The following is a 24,848-nucleotide window of genomic DNA, read 5'->3' on the forward strand; positions in this document are numbered from 1 at the left end:
CTGGTAACCACCGCGATAGCCCGGTACAACAGCTCCTCCTCAGGGTCCCCGTGGAACAGATTGTAGAGAGTTTTGGAGAACTGGATGAACTGAGACTGCAGAGAGATATAGAGGAGACTGTTCAGAGAACAGCAACACAGCCATCCTGTTTCACCACACATTGTGATCTCAAGCCAGCACCTGATACCACAACTGCCCTAATGACAATACGGGTGTGGCCCAGCCCTGATAAACCCAAGTGTGTCTGAAAGTCCCTCTCTTCATAACCTTACACTTACAGCAGCTTAAAAAAAAACAACCAACCACAACAGTCTGATGATTAATGTGAAGGTCTGAAATTTAAGGGAACTTATAAATCCTTTAGAAAACCACCACTAGGACTTAAAAGGATAAACAACAGTCAAAACCAGACTTAAATAAGACTCGGACAGCTTACCTGATTCATTCTTGGCAAATCCTTAATGTTTTCCTCTTTTTTAAGAAGTTCATCTTGCCATTGCTTCAGATATGCCTGAATATCAACCCTCCCCTTCCCTACTTGACAAAAAGGACAAAAGAAAAAAACAAGAAAGAAAAAAAAAAAAAAAAAGAGAAGGGAACAAACAAGAACTAAGAGCTTCCCATGAGGAATGATGAGCAAAAGAACTGGCACCCTCAATGTCATCTCTTCTCCACAGAGTGGTGGGGCCAAGGACCCAGGCTCAGCGTTTATGTTACCCTCCCGACCCCCAGGACTACACTTATAAAAGTGAATATAATGTTAGCACTACACTGGAGATGATGTTACTTAGCATGCTTTGTCACCACACACTTTTCCAGCTCTAATACCCAAAAGGCACACAATTACCAAGCATGTCCCTAGGATTCCTTACCTTTTTCTGGGCTGCTCTTTGAAGAATCACTTTCAAGACTATCCCCAACATCGGAAACTGGAGTTCAGGAGGAGAAAAAGGAGGGGTTTTTTATTCAAGAAAAGAGGACAAATGGTTCATTTCCTTCATTTCCTTCCACCTTATGGAGCAAGACCTCCACTGACCCCTATGTTCTTAAGACAGATTAGGCCAAGAATAAACCTCATGGTAGGATTTCTATATTTTCTATAAAAATAGAGGTCACCATGAGGCTGGAGATCACAAATGACACTGCCAACACTTTTTCAACCAAATAATCTTCACCATGTTCATGGCCCATGTCTTGGTGAGAACAATGAAGTTCCTGCTATGAAGTGGTGAGAACTGTACCCATACAGTACAGGTAAGTTACTTTTAGATGATAGTTTTTAAACACCTAAAAAGGATCTGGCTTCCAAAGGAGTAAAGCCAAGCAGCTTTCCAAATGGAGTATTTTATCAAGGCCACAGACTTAGACCCTGTAACATTTTTTTCACTTACTTTGGTTTAAAACCAAAGGAAAGAATTTTTAAACACTTGCTGATGTGCCTCAATTATGGATAAATTGTTTCTTTAGGTAGGAAATACCCTCCCCTTATGTCTTGAATGCGAAAGTGAAATGGCCATTACTTCAACACTCCCTTATTTCTTTTAATTTGAATTCTATCATGAGACTAGGTAACCATAAATCCTGCACTACTTTATCAAAATGTAAAACCATCCACAGAAGATCTTCACAGAGGATTCTTATGACCAGTGATATGGTTTACTGGATTCACTAGTTTTCAGATGAGAGCTCCCCATTTTTCACCAAGAGGTAATTAATAGATTCCTTCTAATTCTCTGCAGGCAAAGCCTCACACTGGCACTTACCACTGAGTTGGCTGAAGTGGATCAGTTCTTCTTTTGAAAGATCACCACCTTTGGAAGGACTTAGAGATTCTACTTCAGTAAAAGCTGCAATAAATAATTGCATAAAGTGGTTTTGGGGGCTCCCAAGCATTACCAAAGCTGTGATACAAAGCAAAAGTTTTGTAGGGACAAATGGTGCCTATGAACAGAAATGTTGTTACAGCAGATTGTCCTTCCCAAAGGAAGGACTTCCCTTCCCTCAGGAAGAAATATACATCTGTATCACAGGTATTGGACTGGACTTGTAGCCAAGACTGATGACAATAGGAAGCAAAGCTAAAAGGCCACTGCCTCTCACTTACCTGGAGGGATGTGCAACTTAAAAAGAAACTTGAGTTTTTCAGTGAAACTTCCATTATACATGGTATCTGTTAGAGAAAAGAGGCAAAGAAGCCTGTTCAACTGGAATAAACTTGAAAACAACCCCCTAAACTAAATACATACAACCCCAGGAGGCTGGAAGTGGACATGTGTCATGTCTCCTACCTTACATGGAGTATAAGTAGAGATGAAGCTTAAGGAAAGCAGTATCATCTGCAGCAGTCTGGGATTTGCCTACACTGAGGAAAGCCACTAAAACTGACTTTGACTTACTAAAATAAAACCACACCACCAAAGAAATATAAAACTGTCTTCTCAACATTTTCCCTCAAGTTTTTGTTTCCTGAACAATATCACTTTGAAAACAAGATGAAAGGAACAAAGTAGTAAGTCAAGGAAACTTTCAGTTCCCCAGAGATATAAGGCATTGGTCATCTGGCACGGTCTGTGTATGAGGTGACCCAGTATGAGGCAGCATTTATCATCAACCAAACACCCCAGGCAATGAGATCATACCATTTCCTCATTTTCTGATATTTTGATGGTAAAGCCATATTTCCATTTAATCTCAAATAGGAGATTATTCTCTAGGGGATTCATTTCTCAGAAAAATAACTAATTTATAAAGCCTCATCTTAGCTGTTTCATGGTGAAATACAGACAAGAAGCTGAAAACACAATTCCATAACTTAAAGCCTTTATAATTCACCTAAATACCATAAATCTCACTCACAAGCTTATAAATATATTTTGAGCATCTGGCTTGCCATTTAAACAGGCTTTGCATTTAATGTCATGTGATAAAAATCAAACTATTCAAGCCCAAGCTAAGGGGTAGTCTCCTTAGGCTCTCTCTGTGGTGCCTGGAAGGTGATACACTCCAGCACTACTCCCAAGATGCATTCCCTTATCAATGTGCCCCACAGATGTGGTGTTCTCCTACCAAGAACGCAGGCAAATTGTTTGAAGTTGATAAGGCAATCGGAGCTCTCATCCATCAGTCTGAATGTCCACAATGCAAGGGAGTCTCTGTTTGCACAGTGTGACCAGGGGCTCAGGAGATGCCAGAGAACCCGGAATTGCTGGCAGTCGATCCGGTACTGCTCAAGATAGGGCAGACTGGCATCATGATGTTGCAAGACAGGACTATGTACATTCCAGTAACAGGAAAGAAAGTGCTCCTTCTGCAAAGGAAAGAGAAAAATGTTAGGTTTGCTGAAAAACAACTCTCTCTGGATGAAAGATGTGTGGGGAGTTAGCGCTGTAACTTGATGTAAAGCTGACATGTAATGCATTTGGTGAATTGAGCTTTTACCTCCATTTGTTACACTGTTTCACACCCTCAACACAGCCAATCAAGATGGACACTTGGTAAGTAAGGAATATGACATACTACCTTGAATAATTCATAAAGCTCATCAAGATCACTAAGACTGAATTTTACATCCTGGGACACAACACGTAGCTGAAATAAAATTAAGAGAAAATTAATTAATGAGCTTTTTCTCTTTGGAATAAGCCTGTAAAATAAAGATATGAGAGACTTAACCATACTTTCAAAGACACTGTTTGAATATTCCATGTTTGGGCATGTTACAATTAGGAGTAAGAACAGAACACCTTTTCAAAAGCAATCAGAAGATTAGAGACTGAAAGGAAGAATTCCTTCCCCCCAAAAAAGTAGCTTAAAACGTAGCTCTTCTCAGAATTTTCAAAAAAAGGGAACAAATTTCAACAGTGGGAAAGGTTCAGCTTTTCCAAGTCACTCACCACATTCTGCTTGGTTGTAGCTTCTAATGTCTGGATCACATAAAGCCTGTTCCTGCAGCGCATGCTCTCAACATCCTCGTATCGAATATCACCATATCTCTAAGAAGAAAAGCATCATTCCATGAAATCAACTATTGCTGGACACGTCTATGCAGATATTTTTGTCTTTCTTGCACCTAAGTACAATACAATACAGGACACAAAAGAAGATCCCAGATACTCTGAGCAAAAGATAATGTATTAGAGCATGAACATTCTCCCTAAACAGCGTAACTTTTAAAAGGGCAAGTGTTTCAAAGAATGATGGGAGAAAGAAGAAAGTGGAGTAGCTCACCATGTGGGAAGGCAAAGAAAGGGACTGTATCACATGTCTGCTCTATAGCCAACTCTGCTATCACACAGTGACTATTACTACAAAGTCCAAGGTGTGTTGTCAGGGCTTGAAGTTCAGTCTAATAAACTTTAGAAATCAGCCAAAATAATTTCTGAACTGTTCTTACCTACCTCTGGAATTTCTGAAGGACAGGGAAAGTACCTGAGCATTGGAGTAGACTAAGCACATTTACCTTTAAAGAAAAGAGGGATAGTAGGCAAAAACTAGAAACTAATTCCCAGAGAAATCATGGAACTATGTATTAAACAGTTTCAACAGAAACGGAGAAGTTAAACCAAAACAGGCCAACATTCTTCACCAAGATCATGGTAAATCAATTTAATTTCTTCCTATGAGCCCAGTGTGCAGCACTGAAACAGCAGTAGGTTACATCTTCTGTAAGGCTTTTGACAGTCTTCAGCAACACATGACACCAGGAAGACATGGCCTAACCACCATCACCACATGCCATGTGCACAACTGGTCCTAATAACAATCTTCAAGAACAAAGGAGTGATAAATGAACAAACTAGGCAGGACTTTCACAAGTTTTTCTGCAGTGTGTTTCATGCCCATTTTCAGCAATGCACTTTAAACAGGATAGGAAAAAACTAACAGAGTCATAAAGAGCCTGAACACTTGAGCTTTGAGGAAAACTTAGAGGAACTGATGGTGTTGAGTCTAGAAAAAGGAAAGATCACAGTTGAAAGGGTAAGTGATGAACAGCAACCTAATAGCAACAAAGAATTGCAGAGAAAACTGCAACTGACTATCCTGAATAGCACTTTACGAGCATTCAAGAGCAACTACACTGGATATTAGGATATTTTCTGGCAAGGGCAGAGAAGCTCTACAATAAGCTAAAGTTTTTGCAGACTCTCTTTTGTTTTAACAACATTAGACGTTTTTCAAGGACCATCTGGGTGTGTGCTAGACACAGAGCTGAACTGGGTGACCTGTGGACTTCTCTTCCAGAACTGCGTTTCTGTGTTCCTGTGAAGACCACTACTGACTAGGAACAAGGAGGAAGCAGAGAGAAATTGCATCTCTGAATCATAACTCATTCACTGGTCTGGCTTCTGGGCACTAACATTGTGCAATGGCCTCAGAAAGAATATAAACGAGACGTACAATCTAATGCTGAATTAGTGTGATATGATAAAATGTTCTCATTCTTCCCTTCACTGGATAAACATGACTTCTTACCTGATTAGACTGCCAGAGATACAGCCTTGCATTTCTGCCTGAGTCACGAAACTGAACATCATTTTAAAATTCAGCTCCATATCTTTTCACTTAATCTCATTTATCTCATGAACACGCAGGCAAAGCATCAGTATCACAAAGAACATCTCTGTTCACTTCTTCATTGTTTGTAACTAGACCTATCTGCAGAATGACAATTCTTAATTGCAGCAATCTTCCCATTTTGAAATATGTTCTACTTTATTTTTACAGTGATATGAAAATAAAACTCTCCACCACAAGAGACTTGTGTTGAAATTAACTGTCTGGTCAAAATGGGAAGCAGGAAATTGACTCTCACTTCGTATCAGCAGTTCTCAAAAACAGGGGTCATGACACTTACCAGCACTGAATAAACTCAGTTTCAACTGAAGATAAAAATTTGCATCCCAAAAGGATTATGAGATAGAAATGGGGATAAGGGCCTAGGAACTGGGCTGCAAACTTGGAAGCGGGAGATTCAGGTTCAAGGATCTGCAAGGAGAAACAAGACCTATTTCCTCCCCTGTGCACAGCTGCAAAGCTAGATGCTACAGAAATCAAACCTGCAAATTAAAAGAAAGTGCTAAAAGATCATAACTGGTCTTCCACACTCAACACAGCTCTAAACAGCCACTGAATCCACACAATGAACTACTCCAGGACACAGCTTCCCGCACAGGTTGTTATGTCATGTGTTACCACTATCTGCAACATGCAGTCATCAGTCTCAAATTACTAAATCCAAGGGTTGTTTCTGCTGTCCTTTGTCATTTAATTGACATACTAATAAAGTGAATGAGGGATAGTAATACATGACCTGTGATGAACCTAAGAAACTCCACTAAGGACAGCCAGCAAGCACATTCCAGACAGTTAAAAAAACAAAGCAATACAAGAACAAACCTATTCCATAACCTGTAACGTTGTCAGTGAGATTTAAGAAAACACAGAGCCCAATTTCTACCAATCTAGACAGATTTTCTACTTTAGTTTGTACAGTGCAGCTGCACTATTTTTATGTGAAAACATACCCACAAGAACACATACTTCATTTGACTCCCGGATCAAATCAGTGATGTCCACGTTTGGATGGTCACTCTTTGTATGGCTGAGGTTGGAGCCCTGCTGCACAGCTGGAGGCAAAGGGCTGTCTTTGTTAGTGACACTGTCAAAAAATCTGCACGAAGCAGACACGAGAAATCAGCATGAACCAGTTTATCACAACACAATGACATCATCTACTGAAGAAGTGCACAGAGAATGGTAAATAGCAAAGAACATCAGCATGAGCAGCACAAGTATGGTGTAGTAGTAACAAAGGTACATAAACATAGGAAGTGGCCACCCAGAGAAGATAGCAGAGCTTCTGTCCTTGGGAGTTTTTAAGACCCAGCTAGACAATAACACAGCTGATGAGACCTAGTGCTAGCAACAATCCTCTTTTGAGTGGGAAGTTTGACTACAGACTTGACAAGGTCCCTTCCACTCAGCATTCCTCTGGTTCTCTAATCCATCTAGCAAGGCTGCACTACATAACTGGGAGAGGAAAGGGGCTTGTCCTGAGCTGTGACCCAGACAGTCTTGATTCCCTCAGAGGCATAAGCTAAGACATGCCTGATCTGCACCTATTCATCACACCTACAAAACCAGCTCAAAGAAATTTATTTGTGTCTTATTTCTATTTTAAGCCATTAGCAGCAGAGGAGCCAGTGGCTTGATCTACAAGAACTGCAAAATATGTTGCCAGTAAGTTGATGTCTGAACTGTTTGGAGCAGTCTTGGTGTGCTCTAGATTACCTCATTATTAAGGAAAGCCACCTTCTATAACTGATACAAATTCCAGGCAAAAAAAACCCACCAACAACAACATTGCTTTTACTTTAAAATACACAAAATGGCAATGATTTTAGAAGAACTTTAATGGAGGATGGCATTTTCAGAGGATCCAGGCACATTTTCCAACCACCTTTCAGAATTTGTGGCTGACATGAACATTAATTCCTTTGAAGCCTTTGGAATTCTTGGCCAGATGTCTTCTCAGCTGCCCCAGAGTAACTTATCTATTTGCAATCATAGAAGCTGCTATGCAGCCTGTTAAGAATAACAGTTACACTGATACCTGTTGAGAACAGTGACTGCTTCTGCATCATCCTTACAAGTCAGCAGCTTCTCCATGTTGTATTCCAGCACTGCAAGACCCAGCTGCAAGACTGCCTTTATTCCATCATAGAAGAAACAGTCCACCACATTGACTGCACTTTCAATAGGCAGCACACTGATAAAAAGGGTAAGGAACCAGGAGAGAGAGACCGAGGAGAAAAAAGTCATGTCCGTCATGTGGTCTGTCAACTGAGGCAGATGAACCCTGATGAGCTCCTCAAACACTGCCTGATCTACCAAGGCACCTGCAGGGAAAGGATAACAAAACCACCACCCAAATCTTAATACAGAGAAGCATACTTTCCTCACAGCACTGGACAGAGATGAAGCCCCTAAGGCAGCATCGTTATCAAGGCAAACACAGGCCCATCTGCATGGAACCACTGCATTCCCTCCCTGTGATGGGAGCTATGCACTCCAGAGCCTTGCTGCATGCTCTAAAGCCTATCAGCACTTCTCTGGGCACGTGGCATCTTCCAGTGATTCTCCTGACAGCCAATACACTCTCTCTGCAAATAGAGAGCAACTTCACATCCTATTTTCTTCTAGCATATGCACCTGCAAGTACCGAGTGTGAGATCAAAGACTCAGTCTGGACCTGGAGCAACTATTCTTCCTTTATGTAAGCTGAAGAAGTTTCAAATAAATAGTATGAATTGCATTCATTATTTGAAAATAACAGTATAATAGTCTGACTACTTTCTGAGTACTTACTTTAGAATAATTACAATATCTGAAAATCATATCCACTCCTGCTTAAGGAGGAGTCTTGAGACATTCTCTAACTTCCATTTTCTACTTCACAATACTGAACCCAATGCAACAGTTTCTCTCCAGTGTTCAGCCTTCAGCTCATTCCTTACACTTGCTCTTAATGAGTGACCATTTACATTCAATTTGAGATGGATAAAAAGACAGGTGGATGTTACCAATGATTCGACGATTGAAATAATCGGGTAGCATCCTTTCACAGACAGCAACCAAGAGCCAGAATGCTTCCTCCTCTTTGGCATACAGCAGAAGTACTGATGTCAAAATATTCATTGCCTGTAACATTTAAACAGGAAAGGAAGCATTTATGAGGAAAAACAGCGAAAGCACAACTGTTGCCATTTGGTAAATTTTGTATTTCTGAAAGCACTTTACACCTCATTTTTAGGGCACTAGGATGACCTACAGCTGCATCCAGACTTTCATCTCTCTATCCTTAAATACAAAGCACAGTATTTAAACTACATAAAAATATTCTGAAATGCTAAAAGTATAGTAAGAATGCAAAGGCATGCATGAAGTGGACGTGACAGCTTCTACCAACAAATTCAAGCACAATGTAAAAACTTACATCATACAGTGGCACAAAATAAGCAAAGTGACCCATTGAGCAAGAAACCAGAATGTGTTTCTGCGACTGATTTTATGAGCTGCCACTAAACTGCCATCATGAGCTAGTATTGAGACAAACAACATCAGGAATCTCAAAACTGCTGTACCTGACAATATCCAATCTGAGGATTCCTGTATGCATAAGCTGTAAGAACTCTCCTGAGTGCAGAAATTCCTGTGTCACTTTGAAAAGCAGGATGCTCAGGTAAGGAGCGACGTAAATCTCGTTCGATTTCATCAGTAGCTAAAGTGCATGTTCCTAAGGACTTTTCCACCAGCTCAGTGTAATAACCAGGGTTGGATGCCATATCATTCACAGCACCTGCCAATACATGGTATTGCACAGAATAAGAGGACAACAGTTAAGTATCAACAACATTTGTCTGCAATCTGCATAAAAAATTTTGGTGGCTACTGATATAACTCATGAATCTCCAGATGTTCCTGCAGCAATGTAACAGCAATTCTACTGAAATTAATGGAATTATTCAGAAAGTGAAACAGAAAAGTGAAGTTAAATAAGCCTTTGAGGAAATCTAAGTAATGTTGCGGTATAAAGTTGGTTTTGATTTACTTCCTTTCACCTGCAGTTTTGTCTGAGTTTTATGACAAACAAAATACCTTTCCATTTGTGGACCTGGGAACAGATTAGAGAAACCAGGCACAGGTCTGATATCTACCCAATTAATTCCATAACTCTTATGTCAACACTTTCCAAGACAGATATATCAGTCTGGTAACAGAAGCAGAGATGCCTGTGTAAATGCTCCAAGAACAGTAGCAAAGATAAATCCATGTTCTCAAAAGGAACTACCACACAGTAAGCCAAATAAAATGCATTTGTTAGGATAAACAGATCCTCTGGAACAGCAGAAACCTCTGCCCAGGGGAACACAGTGAGCACAGTTAGCAGATAAAGCCTTGGGTGGCTCCTCAAAATCTACAGCTCATTTTCTGAACCCAACACAGGTTTTCCATACAGCTCTGATCAGGTCAGTGGCTGCTGCTTTTCTAAGCTTTTCAGTGAACAGGAATTGCAAGTGCACAGAGGTGTTGTAAAGCAGTGTCTTAATTCCCGGAGCCTCTATTTCCTCCAGCTCAGTGCTCTGACTGAGGTGTGTCTTGACGGGTGTCAAGAAAGGCACAAAAGCACACATTCAGAGCCTTGGCAAGAGATCTCATCTGTGTAAAAATTCCACAATTCCTGTACATCTCACTCTTTAAAGCAAGTAACAGCATATAGAAAAGAGCTGTCGATAACTGGGACAACTTCTCTGCCAGGAAAACATTTTTGTTTGTGTCTGGTAACACTATCCTCTCAGAAAGCTTAAATCAGAACAACTGAAACACAGTCCCATGGACATGCTTTTCTTTTTCACAAGAAGCTTTGCTGAGACTAACCGGAATAGCATGTATTCTTATAATTATTTTCCAATTGAGCTTGCTGTAAAAGAAGCAGATGCAGGAACTGAAGGAAAAAAAAAAAAATCAGTAAAAGGAAAATTGGCTTCATCCTGGCTCAAACCAGGACATTTAGTTTGAATCAATGCAAAACAAAACAATAGACAAAACTATCCTGTTCATCACTTCGATTTGGATAAATTGCTAGAAGTAAGGGCATTTTTTTGTCAGACTACAATCAGTCAGTAACTAGTAGAGTTCACAAAATCAATCCATTGTATTTCCTATGCCATACCTGAGAAGAGCAGCCAGAGCTCTCCTCTTAATGACTCGGGGATCCCTCTCACAACGAGGTCTCGTGTCTTCTTTGTTCGAAACATACTGACACCATGTCCACGTTCAACAAAGAGGATGTTCCAGGACTGCTCTTTCATTTTTTCTTTCAACTATAAAAAGCAGAAACCAGCAAACATTAAGTATCATAGAAGACTTTACCCATGTTTCAGAGAACCAAATTTGCATTTGTATAAACTGCAAATAACAGCATTGGCATTTGTACTGATATGTGAAATAAATGCTGGTGCATATCAGAGCAGAATCTAACCTGTGCATCATAGTTCCAAATATGCATTGCCAGCATAATGGATAAGAAATGTCAACATCTGATATAATTCCTGTGGCAAGAAAAATTTGAGCTAAAATAAAACTTCCTCTTCTAAGATCATTTTTCAGTTTTTCCATGTAAATATATATATATATATACACACACATCTGTGTTATATGTGTACACATACAAAAAATCTGGTTATTTGATCTTGGGCCAATTTAAAAATATCTCATTTTTCGTTGCTACTTTGTGATAAAGAGCTTAACACCTTTTTGGTAAAGGAAAACTAGAAGAAATCATCTTTTTTGATGAAATTGCATGAAAGCAGTAGAAAAGACAACCAGGAAAAATAGGGTGAAGAGAAGGTTCAGTTTGTTTATGTGTAGTGGCAGGTTTCTCTGTGCTAATTTGAGAGTTCTAATAAACAAACAAACAAAAAATGAGAAAAAGCATTTGGCCATGATGGTGCAGTGAAATAAAGCAAGTGATTATTTCCAAAGTCAACTCACTGTCACAGACACTTGCTAATTATTCTGATAAATCAACATACTTTGATTCCAACATGCCTATGAAATGTTCTCTGTTAATACAAATGTACTAACTCTGTTACAGATTAAATAATATCCCACACAAACTTAACAGGCAAAACAGGTTGCTTCCTTTTTTTTTGATTCATCATGCTTTTTTGCATTATATTAGTTGACAGATTTGGAACAGAAGGGCTAAAAATGGTGGGAAGCACAGAGGGATGGCATGACATCAGTGGCATTATTCTCCCACAGGTTCTCAGTCTTTTCTCAGTTTATTTACATAAGCTCCAAACAGCACCAGGAGAGAATAAAAAAGCAGGAAAATATGCAGGAGAATGAAATCTAGTTGAATTAGGGAGGGAAACTAATGCCAGAAAACACTTATGCCCATACAGGTTTTATATTTAATGAAATATTTATCACCCAGATAGAACATTTTTACAAACTACCAATTCTATCGACGTAGAAGATAACAGTGTATGTATCTGAACCTCAGTAAGACAAGACATGTAAGTAAAGCCTGCTAGGCTCCAGGGCTGAGACAGGATGGACATTGCCACTACATTTTCTGTGCATGCAGCACTAAGATTTAATACGATTAAAGCAATTAAAGCTGCCAAAATGAAAAGTAGTGTTCGACGCAAAACACAAAAACCTGGATTCCCTTTTCTCCTGCCCAAAGGGTGTTTATTTGCTGATATTTCTAATATCAAATATTCCACATCCTAATGCACCCTGTTCTGCTGAATGACTTGATTTTAAAATAAAAATTTTCTGTCTTCTTGCCCACACAATGGGGAAGCAAGAAGTCCTACTGCAAAAACAATTAAAGAAACATTATCCAGAGCATAACTTTGTCAGAAAGAAATGCAAAAGAATGAAGCTAGTAAAAAATTAAGCCAATTTATCGATAACATTCTCCTTGCTCCCAAAGAGTATGTAGTGACTTTGTATCTTGACAATTCAGATAGATATGAAACATGTTCACTATCATAAAACAAACAGCCAACTCTTCCCTGAGGGGTGGAAGAGCAGGAGGAATTAGCTCCATGAAGATAAGGCATATCATTATTAAACAAGATGAGCAGAAAATTGACTAGAGCCATGACGAAGCACCCTGTGGATTCCAAATACAGAAAATGCAGATGAGAGAAGACTGGCAAAGCCCCAGAGGAAATCAGCAGCCTTCCTGGAATACATTTTGAATATACTTAAGTCTTTTCCAATTAGATTCCAAAAACTGTTGGCCATCCTATCCCTTACCATTTTAGAGTCTAGGTTCTCAGCATCCTGAGGATGGTAGACAGTCATCAGGGCTTCTGTAATGACAGTTTTGCTGTTATCTCTCTGACCCATCTTTGACGGTCCTGCATCAACATCCTTTGGACTGTCAGAGGTCGAACTAGCTGTAGCCTTGAAAAAAAATTAACAGTGGTAGTTATAAATGCCAAACAATCCTTTAAGAAGCAGCACTGATACCAGAAACAATTTTGCTTTTTAGAAAAAAAATATTTAGATTACTTGAAATCTAGAGTTACAGCAGAGATTGTTACCCATCTTGTGTCTAGATTCAGGCTTAAATATAAATGTATTGCATTACACAGCAAAACACTGACAACAATACATAAACTCTTACTAAGATTAGGCAACTTGACTCCTAGGAACCAATACTAAGAAATGAGAATTAGCAGAGCAGGTACCTCTGTATTTAGGATGTGTTGTGGACTTGAAGATGCATTGCATTTCATCCTGAGCTTTGCCACAAGCTGTTCAAAATCTCGGACCTCTGTGAAACGAAAAGCTGTTTTTCCTCTGGTACTAATGCTGACTCCTCTGTTGGCTGGATCTGCCTTCTCCACCCCTGTGACCTACAGAAGCAAGGAGACATAAATAAGGCAAGACATGTTACCAGCTTCCTTCTAAAAGAGAAAACCTGTCAAAAGGTGTACATGAAACAGTAGTATGAAGCATCACACAAGCAAAATGAGTAACGTGAGTGACAAACTCATCACTTTAAAGCTCAGTGGTCTGGAGCTATTTTAGCACAAAGTAATAAATACTGTGTGATAGATTTTTTGACAGAGTACCAAAAATCTTTAAAATGTTTTCCCAGCTGAGTGCTGAGCTTATTTGAAAATTTTGCCTCCTTCTCCCTGCTGAAGCTGTTACTCATTTTCCTACCATCCAAAAGCAGACAAAACATGGCTTTTGCAAGTAATCAGAACAAGTTTCACAAGAACAAATTTCCACAGAGAATACCCTCTCCAAGACAGCTGTCATAACCATGACAGCTGGAGATTGTTTTAATTGCCATCATGGAACAGTTACAGATTAGAGAAGTTAATACACTTTAATAATGTAAGTAGAAGTGAGACAATCATGAATAGCAAGACTGATTGCCATTGATGATGTTTTTACTTGTTACAGGCAAAAAATGAAAGGCCACTAAAATAGTGACTCCGCAGCACTGTAGAGCAAACAGTGAGGGTCTGACAATCCACAAGAATAAATTTAGAGTCAGCTTCTTTAACACAGCCTCTTCTTGTTTTTCACAGGTTATGGAAGTGTCTATTGTTTGCAGGACTATTTATGGACATCAAATAAATTGCTTTATTTGAGTGGGGAACACCAAGAGTGTTGCTGAAATTAGCTCGCTCACCCCCGTGTCTTGTGTCAGGGAGTTTGTACACCAAGTACGTAGAGCAATTACAGAACCTAGTTAATTTTTAGGCTGTTGTAATCTATGTCTGGGTGCTGATGAAAAGCTTTTAACACTGGAAGACTAAAATGTGTCAATGTCCCAGAACACATATAGTCAAGAAGGGGATGGAAAAGGGTATTTTTTTTTCCAGAAGTTATTCCACAGTCCCACTGTAGTACTCTATAGAAATATGAATGCTGTGTCCTTTGCAATATGGTCCTTTTTCAGTCTGTTGATGGCATTGACACTTGTTTACTGTCAACTGTCAATGGATTTCCTACAGACTTTTGAACAGAGAGAACTGATCAACTGCTGCAAAAAGAATTGCACTACTGAGCTAAGAGACAAGCACAGCAGAGCAGTTACCTTCAAGATCCTCTACCCTCTCCAGTTCTTTATTTTTTATCTCGAGAATTCTCATTAACTTAGATAATTAAGCTTAAGTTTTTTCATTTAAACAAAAAATTATCAAAAAAAAAATGGATTCTGTACCCAGCTACAGAAATCCGAGTAAACAGAAAAGGGAAAGAGAATACAGGGAATAAAGCTGAAATAGGAAAGCAGTTCTATAAACCTACAGACAGAACTCCTATATGCAGTATAAACATAGAGGAAAGTGTAAGACATCAGGCAAAGTAAGCAGATTCTGATGAAAATCTACTAAACTGGCATTAAAACTACACAAGTGCAAAATTTCTGGTACGACTGGCTCTGCCTTGTAGCTTGCATTACCTCTCTTATTGGAATGATGACACTGCACAGGCTGCCATCCTGGCTAGCAAAGCAAATGTAGTTTTCTGAAATGCACATTTTCCCATGGGTGTTGTAATGACTGAAAGGAACCCATAAGAAGCACTCGTGAACTTCCTTCAAGGTCTCTTCTTTGGGCAGCCTGAAGAATGCACTGAACTGCTCACTGGAAAGAGAATACAGGGAATAAAGCTGAAATAGGAAAGCAGTTCTATAAACCTACAGACAGAACTCCTATATGCAGTATAAACATAGAGGAAAGTGTAAGACATCAGGCAAAGTAAGCAGATTCTGATGAAAATCTACTAAACTGGCATTAAAACTACACAAGTGCAAAATTTCTGGTACGACTGGCTCTGCCTTGTAGCTTGCATTACCTCTCTTATTGGAATGATGACACTGCACAGGCTGCCATCCTGGCTAGCAAAGCAAATGTAGTTTTCTGAAATGCACATTTTCCCATGGGTGTTGTAATGACTGAAAGGAACCCATAAGAAGCACTCGTGAACTTCCTTCAAGGTCTCTTCTTTGGGCAGCCTGAAGAATGCACTGAACTGCTCACTGTGGGCTCGGCTCTCCAGGCCTCTAGAGTGAAAACAAAACAAAACACAGGGTAGAAGAGAGAAAAGATAAATAAGTTTAACATGTCTTCACAAATGCAAAGTTCAAAAATACTTTGGGAAAAGACAGTAAAACATCATGCTGTCCCATAGTCCGTAGGGTTCATCTGGAAAGTTCAATATTCTGCTGGAAGAAGCAAGGAGGGCAGGAGCCCACCTGTCTACACACAACACCTAAATACTTCATCAAACAGGAATCGATTCAAGCACATTCTTACACAGTAAATCTCTTTGCTGAATCACAGCCTACAGGTAGAGCAGAAAAATATACAAACAGCCTAATCTGCTCTGTTTCCCACACCCACCATGTACACCTAAAATAAGTTTTGGCTTGACACAGTGTTAATTATCTACAAATATAGCACATGTTGCAAACAAGTGCCATGGGCTAATTCAGCACAGGTAACTGCAGCCAAAAACAAGTTTGGGTTGTAGAGCAACATCCTTCTCCAGCATTGCTACCAAACTGAAGGATCAGTTACCTGGGAAATAAAACCTAAAACAAGTTTTATTATCAGCATACCATAAAATTAAATTTTTTATATTTTTTTTTCTTAAATCATAGGTGCATGGAGCTTTAAGTAGAAACAGGTATTAGAAAAATGCTTTAGCTTAATTTCTGATTTGCAGATAGGTAACATTTTTCAGCAAAGACTTTGTCCCTTTTTGTGAATTTCAATTACCTAACAAAAGACTTGCTTTTCCTGATTACTTTTCACAATAAATAGCTGTGGACCACAGAGCATTTGGACAGCTCTCTGAGGAAAAGGCAGCATTCACTTCAACAGAAACCAGAACTAAAGAGATACCACAGAATTACCAGAAGGAATAATCACACATCTTTCTTGAGGAGAGAGGACCCTAACCATCAGGTTACTTACATACACATCTTTCCCACTGCCTAAAATACTGTTATAACTCAGGAAAGCCATGCACCCATCTGCAACTCATTGATTTTACCTCCCAGCTCCAGTAGCAGAAAAGCCACGCAGTTATTATTTATAAATGTTTATGAAATTATTTATTCTCCACCTTATCTTTCCTCCTCAGGTCTCCCTGGAGACACTGCAGCTTTACTCTTAATTTTCTAATCCTAAATGCTGCTAGAATATATTTTTAAAATCCAAATTACCATAAACCCTATAGTTGGAAGGTTTTATCACTTCCTGCCTTCATACATACTTCCGGTACTGCAAAGTGACAATAAATTACAATGCCTCATATTGCTTTGATCCCAAATTTTAATGAAACACTTGTTTAAGAGAAAACCAGCTTTGCTGACATTTACATATCTCCTTTAGACAAGGAATCTCTTCCTGTTTGCCTAAGTAAGTATTTGGCCCAGAGCAGGTAGACTCTAAGTAATATATTACCTCTTGGTGATCTGCAGGGGATCATGAAGGACTAGGTCATTTTCAAATGTCTCCTTGTCAAAAAGTCTCCTAACAGCATAGTTTGCCAGCTGCTCCATGAGAAGAAATGTTTCACTAATGTGCAAAAACATGGAAAAATAGTGATCTTCCCCACGGGAGCACACATGAATGCTCTCTGTCAGAATCACATTGGAAGTCTTCTCAAGTTTTGATATTTCATCCCAAGAGATAATAAGTTTTACTGAAAATACAAGCAGATGTGAGTAACCTCTAGTTAGCTGCTACCCTTGTATTAAAAAAAGGCAGCAGTCAACAGCACTAATAAAATATAATTAAGCAATACACTTAAATTATAAAACACTTGGGAAGTCTACAAACTCACAAGCACAAAACCCACTCTCTACAAAATTCCTTGAAAATAAGTCCTATAGAAAGAATTTTATAGAAAGAAAAACATTAAAGGCACGCCATGTATGAACATACAAGCTTACATCACCTTTTCTGTGTTTTCATTTGCAACTGCAAATTGCACACAAACACCATCATATCAGCTGCCTCACTTTAAAGGTTTACCTATAGGGCTTCTCAAATAAATCAACCATTTTTTGGCATTTAGAGGAACTGTGCCCATTAGCTTTTCCCAACACAAATTATAATTTCCTTAGAAAGGATCCTCCTTTATGCTTTCTAGTTTTCACACAAACACAGTTACAGCTCACACTACCCGAGACATTTGTTGGGCATTTCAAATGAATGTTACACAGGGAAAAAAAAGAAAAAGATACATGCAATTATCACCAGCATGTAGTGGATCCACATGAAAAATCAAGTCTCTGTGTGTGAAGAAAAAGCTGTCAACATCACGGACTGAATTATTATGCAGCATGAACTAAAGATGCCAGACAGCTTTTAGGCAGTCAACTGCAGCAGGTCTGCCTTCTCTCCAAAAGCTTATCAGAGAGGAAGAAAACTAATGGACATGATACAAATGTATGAATTTCCACAAAATGGAAATGCAGTTTGCAGTTTTCTGTATCCTGTGTTGACATCTGCTCATGTGGTAAAACAGGTCTAATAGGACACAGGAAAAATTCTTCCAAATCTGAAATATAAACAGTAAAATGTGAAGGGACTGGGTTTAGTGTCAAGGGTTACTTACTTTCTGCTCCCAGCAAAAATGAGTAAAAGCTAAGGAAGTTGGTACTAAGATAAAGCCATCCTTGACAGGGCACTCTGCCCTTCCAGTAACTGCATGAGTAATAGGTAACCAACTTCTCCTGCTCTGGTAACCCGAAACATTTTTCAAACTTCATAAGACCTTCACGAAACTTCTCGGGATCTTCTTCTTTTACAAAAGAACTTTTTCCTTCTTCAGCAATTAAACCCTAAAACAAAAGAACAAGGTATTTTACATACGCATCCATATGGGCAGGCAACATATATGTGCATCTGCATACCCAGAGCACAGCAGTCTACTAATAGGATAGCAAGTTTTAGAACAGGAAGAAGGATAAAAAAACAGCTCACACATGAAATGTGCAATTTCAGAGTCATCCACCAAGTACCCCACACAACTTAGGCAAGACACACATTCCTATGACTCCTCTTCTGAAATGGATGTATTTTCCTCACATAATCACAAACATTCCTGGGCTAAATATTTAGCAGAAGAAAGTGACCTTCACAAAAATATGCCGTATGCTTCCCGGGCATTATTAACGTGAAACAATTTATCAACAGTTTTAGACCACTATGTAAAGACATCTGGTGTATCATTTACCAGTAAAAGTTTATGTCAAACAACCTTACCTAAATGTGGGGCAGATAAACAGGAACAATAGAGTGTGTTGAAGTTAACAGCCACCAACTACTCAATCAGAAGTATGTGGCTTTATGGTGCTATCCTTTGATATTCTCAAAGGGACATCCTATTTGTGTATGTTTAGAGGAAAAAAATATTTAGCCTTCCCCAACTATGTGATTTGCCAGTTACTTACTCTTATCTTTCCCTGGACAAAGCTTGTAATATCTTCATTTGAATCAAATACTGACAAAGTGTTCATAACATTGTGTTCTAACCAGTTCCAGTGTTCTGTTATTTCTTCTCTGCTGGATCCTGATTGAAAGACAAAGTTAGTATTACTTAAAATAAGAAAAGATTACGATCATTTCATACTAAAAATATGAATCAAGAGAATACTTGGTAAAAACCTGGTTCGCAGAGTGATTTATATACACAAGTCTCAAATTTATTGTCCAACTCTTTTGTAGACTAAAAATGTATTTGGGGTACATAAGAAAAAAATGCACTGCTGTGTTTTTATCTTTCAAGCCCTTTATGCAACCGTATTTCTAGCCTTTACATTTAGAAGCATCTCAGTTTTGTCAACATTGTGTGGCTCAGTGCTGAAGCCTGACTCGCACTGACAGTTCCTTCAGCTCAGCAGCACCTCCCCAACACGGGTGGCAGAGCGTTGCCAGGACACTCCCAGTCTAATAGTCTAAAGGTGGGAAATGTGAGACCAAATTCATGGCACCATGAAGAAATTTAAATCAGGGCTTTGATATCCTCAGCTTTGATCATTGACCCACAACAGTTTCCAGAAAATAAATCCAAGACTTGGACCTGCTGTGCAAAATATGTAAGGATGTAAAACACACATCTCCATGACCAGGAAGGTAGCACAGGTTTCTCTTTGGATACTTGAAACAACCATTAATGCTGCTTACATCAAACCATCAATCCTACTTACTTGTGCTCACTGTAGGTCACGGTTTTATCTCGTTCTCCATCAAGTCACATTTTAACTGTATTTTCAACGAGGCTAAAGCTTAGGCAGCCACCATTCAGGCACCCAAGCCATCTTACCACCACTAAAGTTCTGCTTATGCTACAGTTCCAACCACCACATTGTGCCTCTGCAGTTGCAGGCTTCTATGAGAGGACAGAAGCACACCTGCATCCCAAATGGAAAACATATTCCAGAACTAAGTCCTGACGCAAGAAAAAGGCTCATGGATTCATACTGAACAATCTGAACTAGCTGAACAATCCTTGAAACAACATTTGGAACCAGGAGACTTAGGGTTTTTTTCTTCCTTCTGGACCCTCTGGGACTCAAACACACAGGAATAAGGACTGTTTTATTTCCTTACATTACATATGTGCAAGAGGAGAAGTAATTAAAAAAAACCTGTTCAACATTATCAACTTTATCAATAACCACAAGGAATGCAGAAACCATAGAGCCAAGATGAAATTAAATGGTTTTTAAAATAAAAATACTGCATTTTCAAACACCTTAGAGAGAACCCAACCTTGTTACTTCATTTACTTTACACTGTTTTTTAATCTAGGTTTCAGAGAGCTATCACCTGCTATCTGACGAATGTCAGTGCAACTTTGTAGCACAGAAAAAAACTTAACTTTCCAGAAATACATTTAGATTACTGGTTTACTGAAAATACATAGGAACACCCTGACCCACTAGTTATTTTTATAACTAGAGCAATGTGGTAGGCCAACTTCAAAATGCTCATCATTCATCTTATGCTTTTCACATACTCAATTACAAACTGTGCAAGTGGTAATGGTTAATAAGCAGAGATGACACTAGTGAAACAGCAACAGAGGTTCAGCAAATTCAATAGTGATCCAGTTCTTTAAAGACAGGTGGTTCCCCATCAGATGGTGGGAGACAGGGAGAGGAAAGAAAAGAATATAGGTTTGAAAAAAGGGATTCTGAAATTAACTGGCAGTTTAATCCTTCACTGGAATGCTCACAAATAAAATCAGTCAGTGTAATCATATACTATGAATACCCCTAAGCAAGAACATACCTTTAACTATATTTTCCAATTTACTTTGTAAAGACTAATTAAACAACTTCCAATGGACTCCACAGAATTAGTTAAATTTGCCTTGGGAATTATTAGAAATTGTTCTACATACAGTTAGTTAGTTAGAATGCACTACACAGGGTGGATTTGCAACAACACTTAAAAAAAAATATATGACAAATAATTAACATAGCAATTAAATCACAAACTAATTATTTTTCTCAGACTAAACACGTAGATCAATTATTTGAGTCACAGTGTGAATCAGGCACAGACGTGACACAGTAAAGACAGAACTTTTTAATAAGAATTTAAATTATTTAGGAGCACTCTCTAAGATCCTTAGTATGCAATAGCAGGAACAAAATGTAGTCTCTCCTTTGCTTCAGAGAAGGAACAACCTGTTTTCTAACACAAAATACACATTATGTAGCCTGTTTTTATATACTTAGGTAGGACAGAATTGACATAAATTCAGTCCTAAGGTGGAGATTACCCTTTGCATTTTCTCAAGGGCCGACCTGATAGCATTAGAATTCCCCAGAGTACATTTCCAATGTTATTTATCAAAGTGCCTTTTTGATAGCCTGTCACCATCAACTCTGACTTCTTCAGAAGCAGTCCTAAAATTTTATTTACTGCCAATTCACAAACTGTTCAAATTTTATCAACCTTTCAAAGTGACATGTAGTGAATTACATTAAATTGTTATTAAACTACTGCCCTTCAAAGAAGTCCTTGCAGAATGTGAAGAGGAGCAGATTAGCATCACAACATGAAATGTGTAAACTATTCACTAAACATCTGAAAGAACAAATCTGTATTTTGAAAGTAGCTAACAGTACAGAAGAAGCCAGCAAGAAGCACACATTTTCATTTAAATCAATTAACAGCAAAATCTAATGTAACAACAGCATAGCACTTACTAGTGGAATTACTTGTGCTTAGCATTCATTCAGAATAGTAGATCTCCTGCAAAGCTCATCTTCTGCCACAGCAACTAAAAGAGAGGCCTAGAGCCTGGAGAAGTCTAGATGGAGTCTTGTTTCTTTAAAGACTGCTACTAACTAAAAAAAAATTAGAGCATGGAATACCGCACTAAAATACATGGTTCTTTTTCACTGTAATTATAGGTGTTTTCAGAGTTCACAGTAAGCCTAAAAAATAGATTAATTTCAGAAGAGTGATTTTCTAGCATTAGACCCCATGACAATATTAATTAATTTAAATAGAAACACAAGAAGAAAAGACAATGATGCATGTAAAGAATAGAAGAAAATTCTCAGGTTCTGGAATGGAAGTCTCTTTGGACACCCAGTAGTTGTGCAGCCTCTATAAAGGAATTAAGACTCTATTGCCAAGAGAAGCTGCAAAACTTAAAATTAAAAAAGAAAAAACTAAACAAACAAAAAAACCCAAAACCCCATAAAAAACAACACCACCACAACAAAATAAACCCATGCATGTTTTAGAAAAAAATCACATACTCCACTCTTCCATTTTGTACTGATAAAAACAAAACAGGAGAAAAAGCTTCCCACACCAGGAGAGCAATAGATATGAGGAATAATTCAGCTCTGACCATGACTGGGAATCTGGCTCATTTTAGCAAGCAAAGATAAATTACTAAAACAGAAAACCAGAAAAAATAAGATAAGGAGCTCCTTTATTCCCACCTACAGCATACTTAGTACTTTCAAAGATCAACTTATCCCTAGCATCCTGAACTGTGCCAAGTTACACTTGCAGCTTACAGAAGAAAGGATTGTGCCTCTGCTATTCTAAAAGAGCACCAAGGCTTTAGTACCTGGTGAGCTGCAGAAAGCAAGCAATTGGAAATTGCAATATGAAGAGTCCATACTTACATTCTAAAAACCTGGAACCACACATCCGTGTCAGTCCCAGGTTTGCCAATAATTTAAAATCATTTAGAGGTCACGGGAATGACTAATGACGTGAAAGGATTAACCCAAAAATGGATCCTGTACTTTGTACCCTCATTTTTCTCTTTACAAACTCAGTTAGCTACTCAACCCCAGTACGTACCACATGCAATGGACCAGTAGACTTGAGAGTCTGGTGTCTGATGCAGGATGCGAAATGGGGCGACTTTCGATGTGGAATCCAGCACCGCATCTAACGTCCCCACGAGAAGACCTGTTGTGTTTAAGAAAATGTGTAAAGCATCAGGACACTAAGGTTTTGAAAAGTTCTCTCACTTCTGATTCCTTTCTTAGTCAATAGGAATGTGACTCAAGTAAGGGCTAATGAACCCTGAGAAAATAAGAAGCACAAATGAGTGAACCAAAAATACTCCCAGAGAAACCTCTCTGGAAGATGATTATTTTGTTCCAGTAAAAGCCATGATAAACACAAAATGAGGGTGAAGAAGTTTTTGAGATGACCCCCTTCGAAGAAACAGCCTTGTAGTATAGTAAACCAGAGGACAATCTGAAAAGTAACATGGTAGTTCCAAGCCTTCAAGGAGCACATGCAATAATTGAACTACTTCTTATCAACTCATTTACTGTTCTGTTTTCCAGTCACAGGAAACAGTTCTTAAGAGAAATGCAGTACATGTTTCTCTCAATTTTAGGGATAACTTACAGAAGGTAATCTACTCTGATGTCTGCTCAGAGCTAGTCCCCACAGTTTCTACTGGGGCTTCCACCTAAGACATCCTCTTGCCTTGAGGAAGGACATTAGCTGTAGATATGGAAGGTGATTCATATCTGCACAGACAAAGGGCTCTGCTTTTAGAAAACATTTTCAGTTTAATAGCTACTTGAGTAAAACTACTAGAAAATACCGTAGGTACTAAAAAAATACGGAAAATATGTTGTAAAGTAAAAGAAAGGGCAAGGAATCCAGAATAACTTTGAAAGAGATGTATTCCTCGCAGAAGTCTCTAAAACACTTGGTTAACAAAATGCTAACATTAGATGCAGAGACAGGCACCAAAATACACAAGCAATGAATCTTGCTCTCAGTTGTACTGATTTATGGCAATAAAGCCAATATGTTACACAAAACTAACTGCCCTGCATTTTGGCATGTGAGGGAAACATTTTGTTCTGTATTTATTTCTCCAAGTAAATCAAGAAAGTACTAATATTTGCTTTTGTTTGTTTGTTTGTTCTTTTCAAGCCACAACCTGAAAGATTTTCTTTCTTTTTTTTTTTTTTTTTCCTGGAATAGCTGCCAGTTACATCTTTTTTACTGCTGACAATCTTTTTTATTTTAAATATGCATATCATACCCAGAAATCTGACTATTTCTTATCCTTTGTGGGACTAGTGTTATGCAAATAGAATAATGTAAGTTCCATTTTACCAGTGAAGAATCAGAAGCAAAGAAAACATGCTGCAATTTTTTTTCAAGAGCACTATTGTTCTGAAGCAAAGTTCCCACAAGCCTGTTCTCTCCTCTAACGCATAACAGTACCTCTGAGGTCACTAATGAATTATGCTAAAGCTGGATCAGACAATTGCCTGATTTGCTACATTAGAAGTGTTAAGGGATCTAAAATATTTATAAGAGTTCCTTACAAACTGAAATGTTCTATTAGCACAGCACTGGTCATCCCCATTACACTGAGGATTTTGAAAAGCAGACGCTGTGATATACAGTTGAGGGCTTGCTCTTGGTTCATTTACACCATCATGAAAAGGAGCCAATTCAAAGTACTGTAAAAGCTTTCCCAGAGTGACAACAACTTCAGAAAGTGATATTCTGCAGTTACAGTCAGCTTCATTTTGGAAACAGCTGCTCACTTCTACAATCTGAAGAATTCAAAGGCTAATCGGAGCAGAACCAAAGAGAAAAACTACCACAAAACAAGTAAGTTTGTGCCAAATAGCTGTGCTCGGTTGACCCTGGCTGGATACCAAGTGCCCACCTAAGCTGCTCTACCACTCCCCCTCCTCATCTGGATAGAGGAAGAAAAGATACAATGACAGACCTGTAGGGAGATCACTCACCAATTACCAT

General features: G+C 38.6%; 1 protein-coding gene across 1 annotated transcript in view; it reads right to left on the minus strand.

The window, feature by feature from the left end:
- TBC1D8B (TBC1 domain family, member 8B (with GRAM domain)) overlaps nt 1-24,848 on the minus strand; it is a 25,314-nt gene extending 466 nt beyond the window's left edge. Inside the window, 22 exon segments of the mRNA XM_009997211.1 lie at nt 1-2; nt 5-95; nt 437-534; nt 873-929; nt 1,764-1,847; nt 2,105-2,170; nt 3,067-3,307; nt 3,520-3,588; nt 3,894-3,992; nt 6,541-6,670; nt 7,613-7,898; nt 8,583-8,700; nt 9,144-9,358; nt 10,733-10,883; nt 12,838-12,987; nt 13,275-13,442; nt 15,403-15,610; nt 17,019-17,259; nt 18,178-18,403; nt 19,016-19,134; nt 22,905-23,015; nt 24,839-24,848. The exon segment at nt 1-2 is cut by the window's left edge and continues 466 nt beyond it. Of these exon segments, the coding sequence (XP_009995513.1) occupies nt 1-2; nt 5-95; nt 437-534; nt 873-929; nt 1,764-1,847; nt 2,105-2,170; nt 3,067-3,307; nt 3,520-3,588; nt 3,894-3,992; nt 6,541-6,670; nt 7,613-7,898; nt 8,583-8,700; nt 9,144-9,358; nt 10,733-10,883; nt 12,838-12,987; nt 13,275-13,442; nt 15,403-15,610; nt 17,019-17,259; nt 18,178-18,403; nt 19,016-19,134; nt 22,905-23,015; nt 24,839-24,848 (2,940 nt within the window).

Source organism: Chaetura pelagica, unplaced genomic scaffold (genome assembly GCF_000747805.2).
Source record: "Chaetura pelagica isolate M959 unplaced genomic scaffold, ChaPel_1.0 scaffold344, whole genome shotgun sequence".
In the NCBI taxonomy this organism is placed as follows: Eukaryota; Metazoa; Chordata; class Aves; order Apodiformes; family Apodidae; genus Chaetura; species Chaetura pelagica.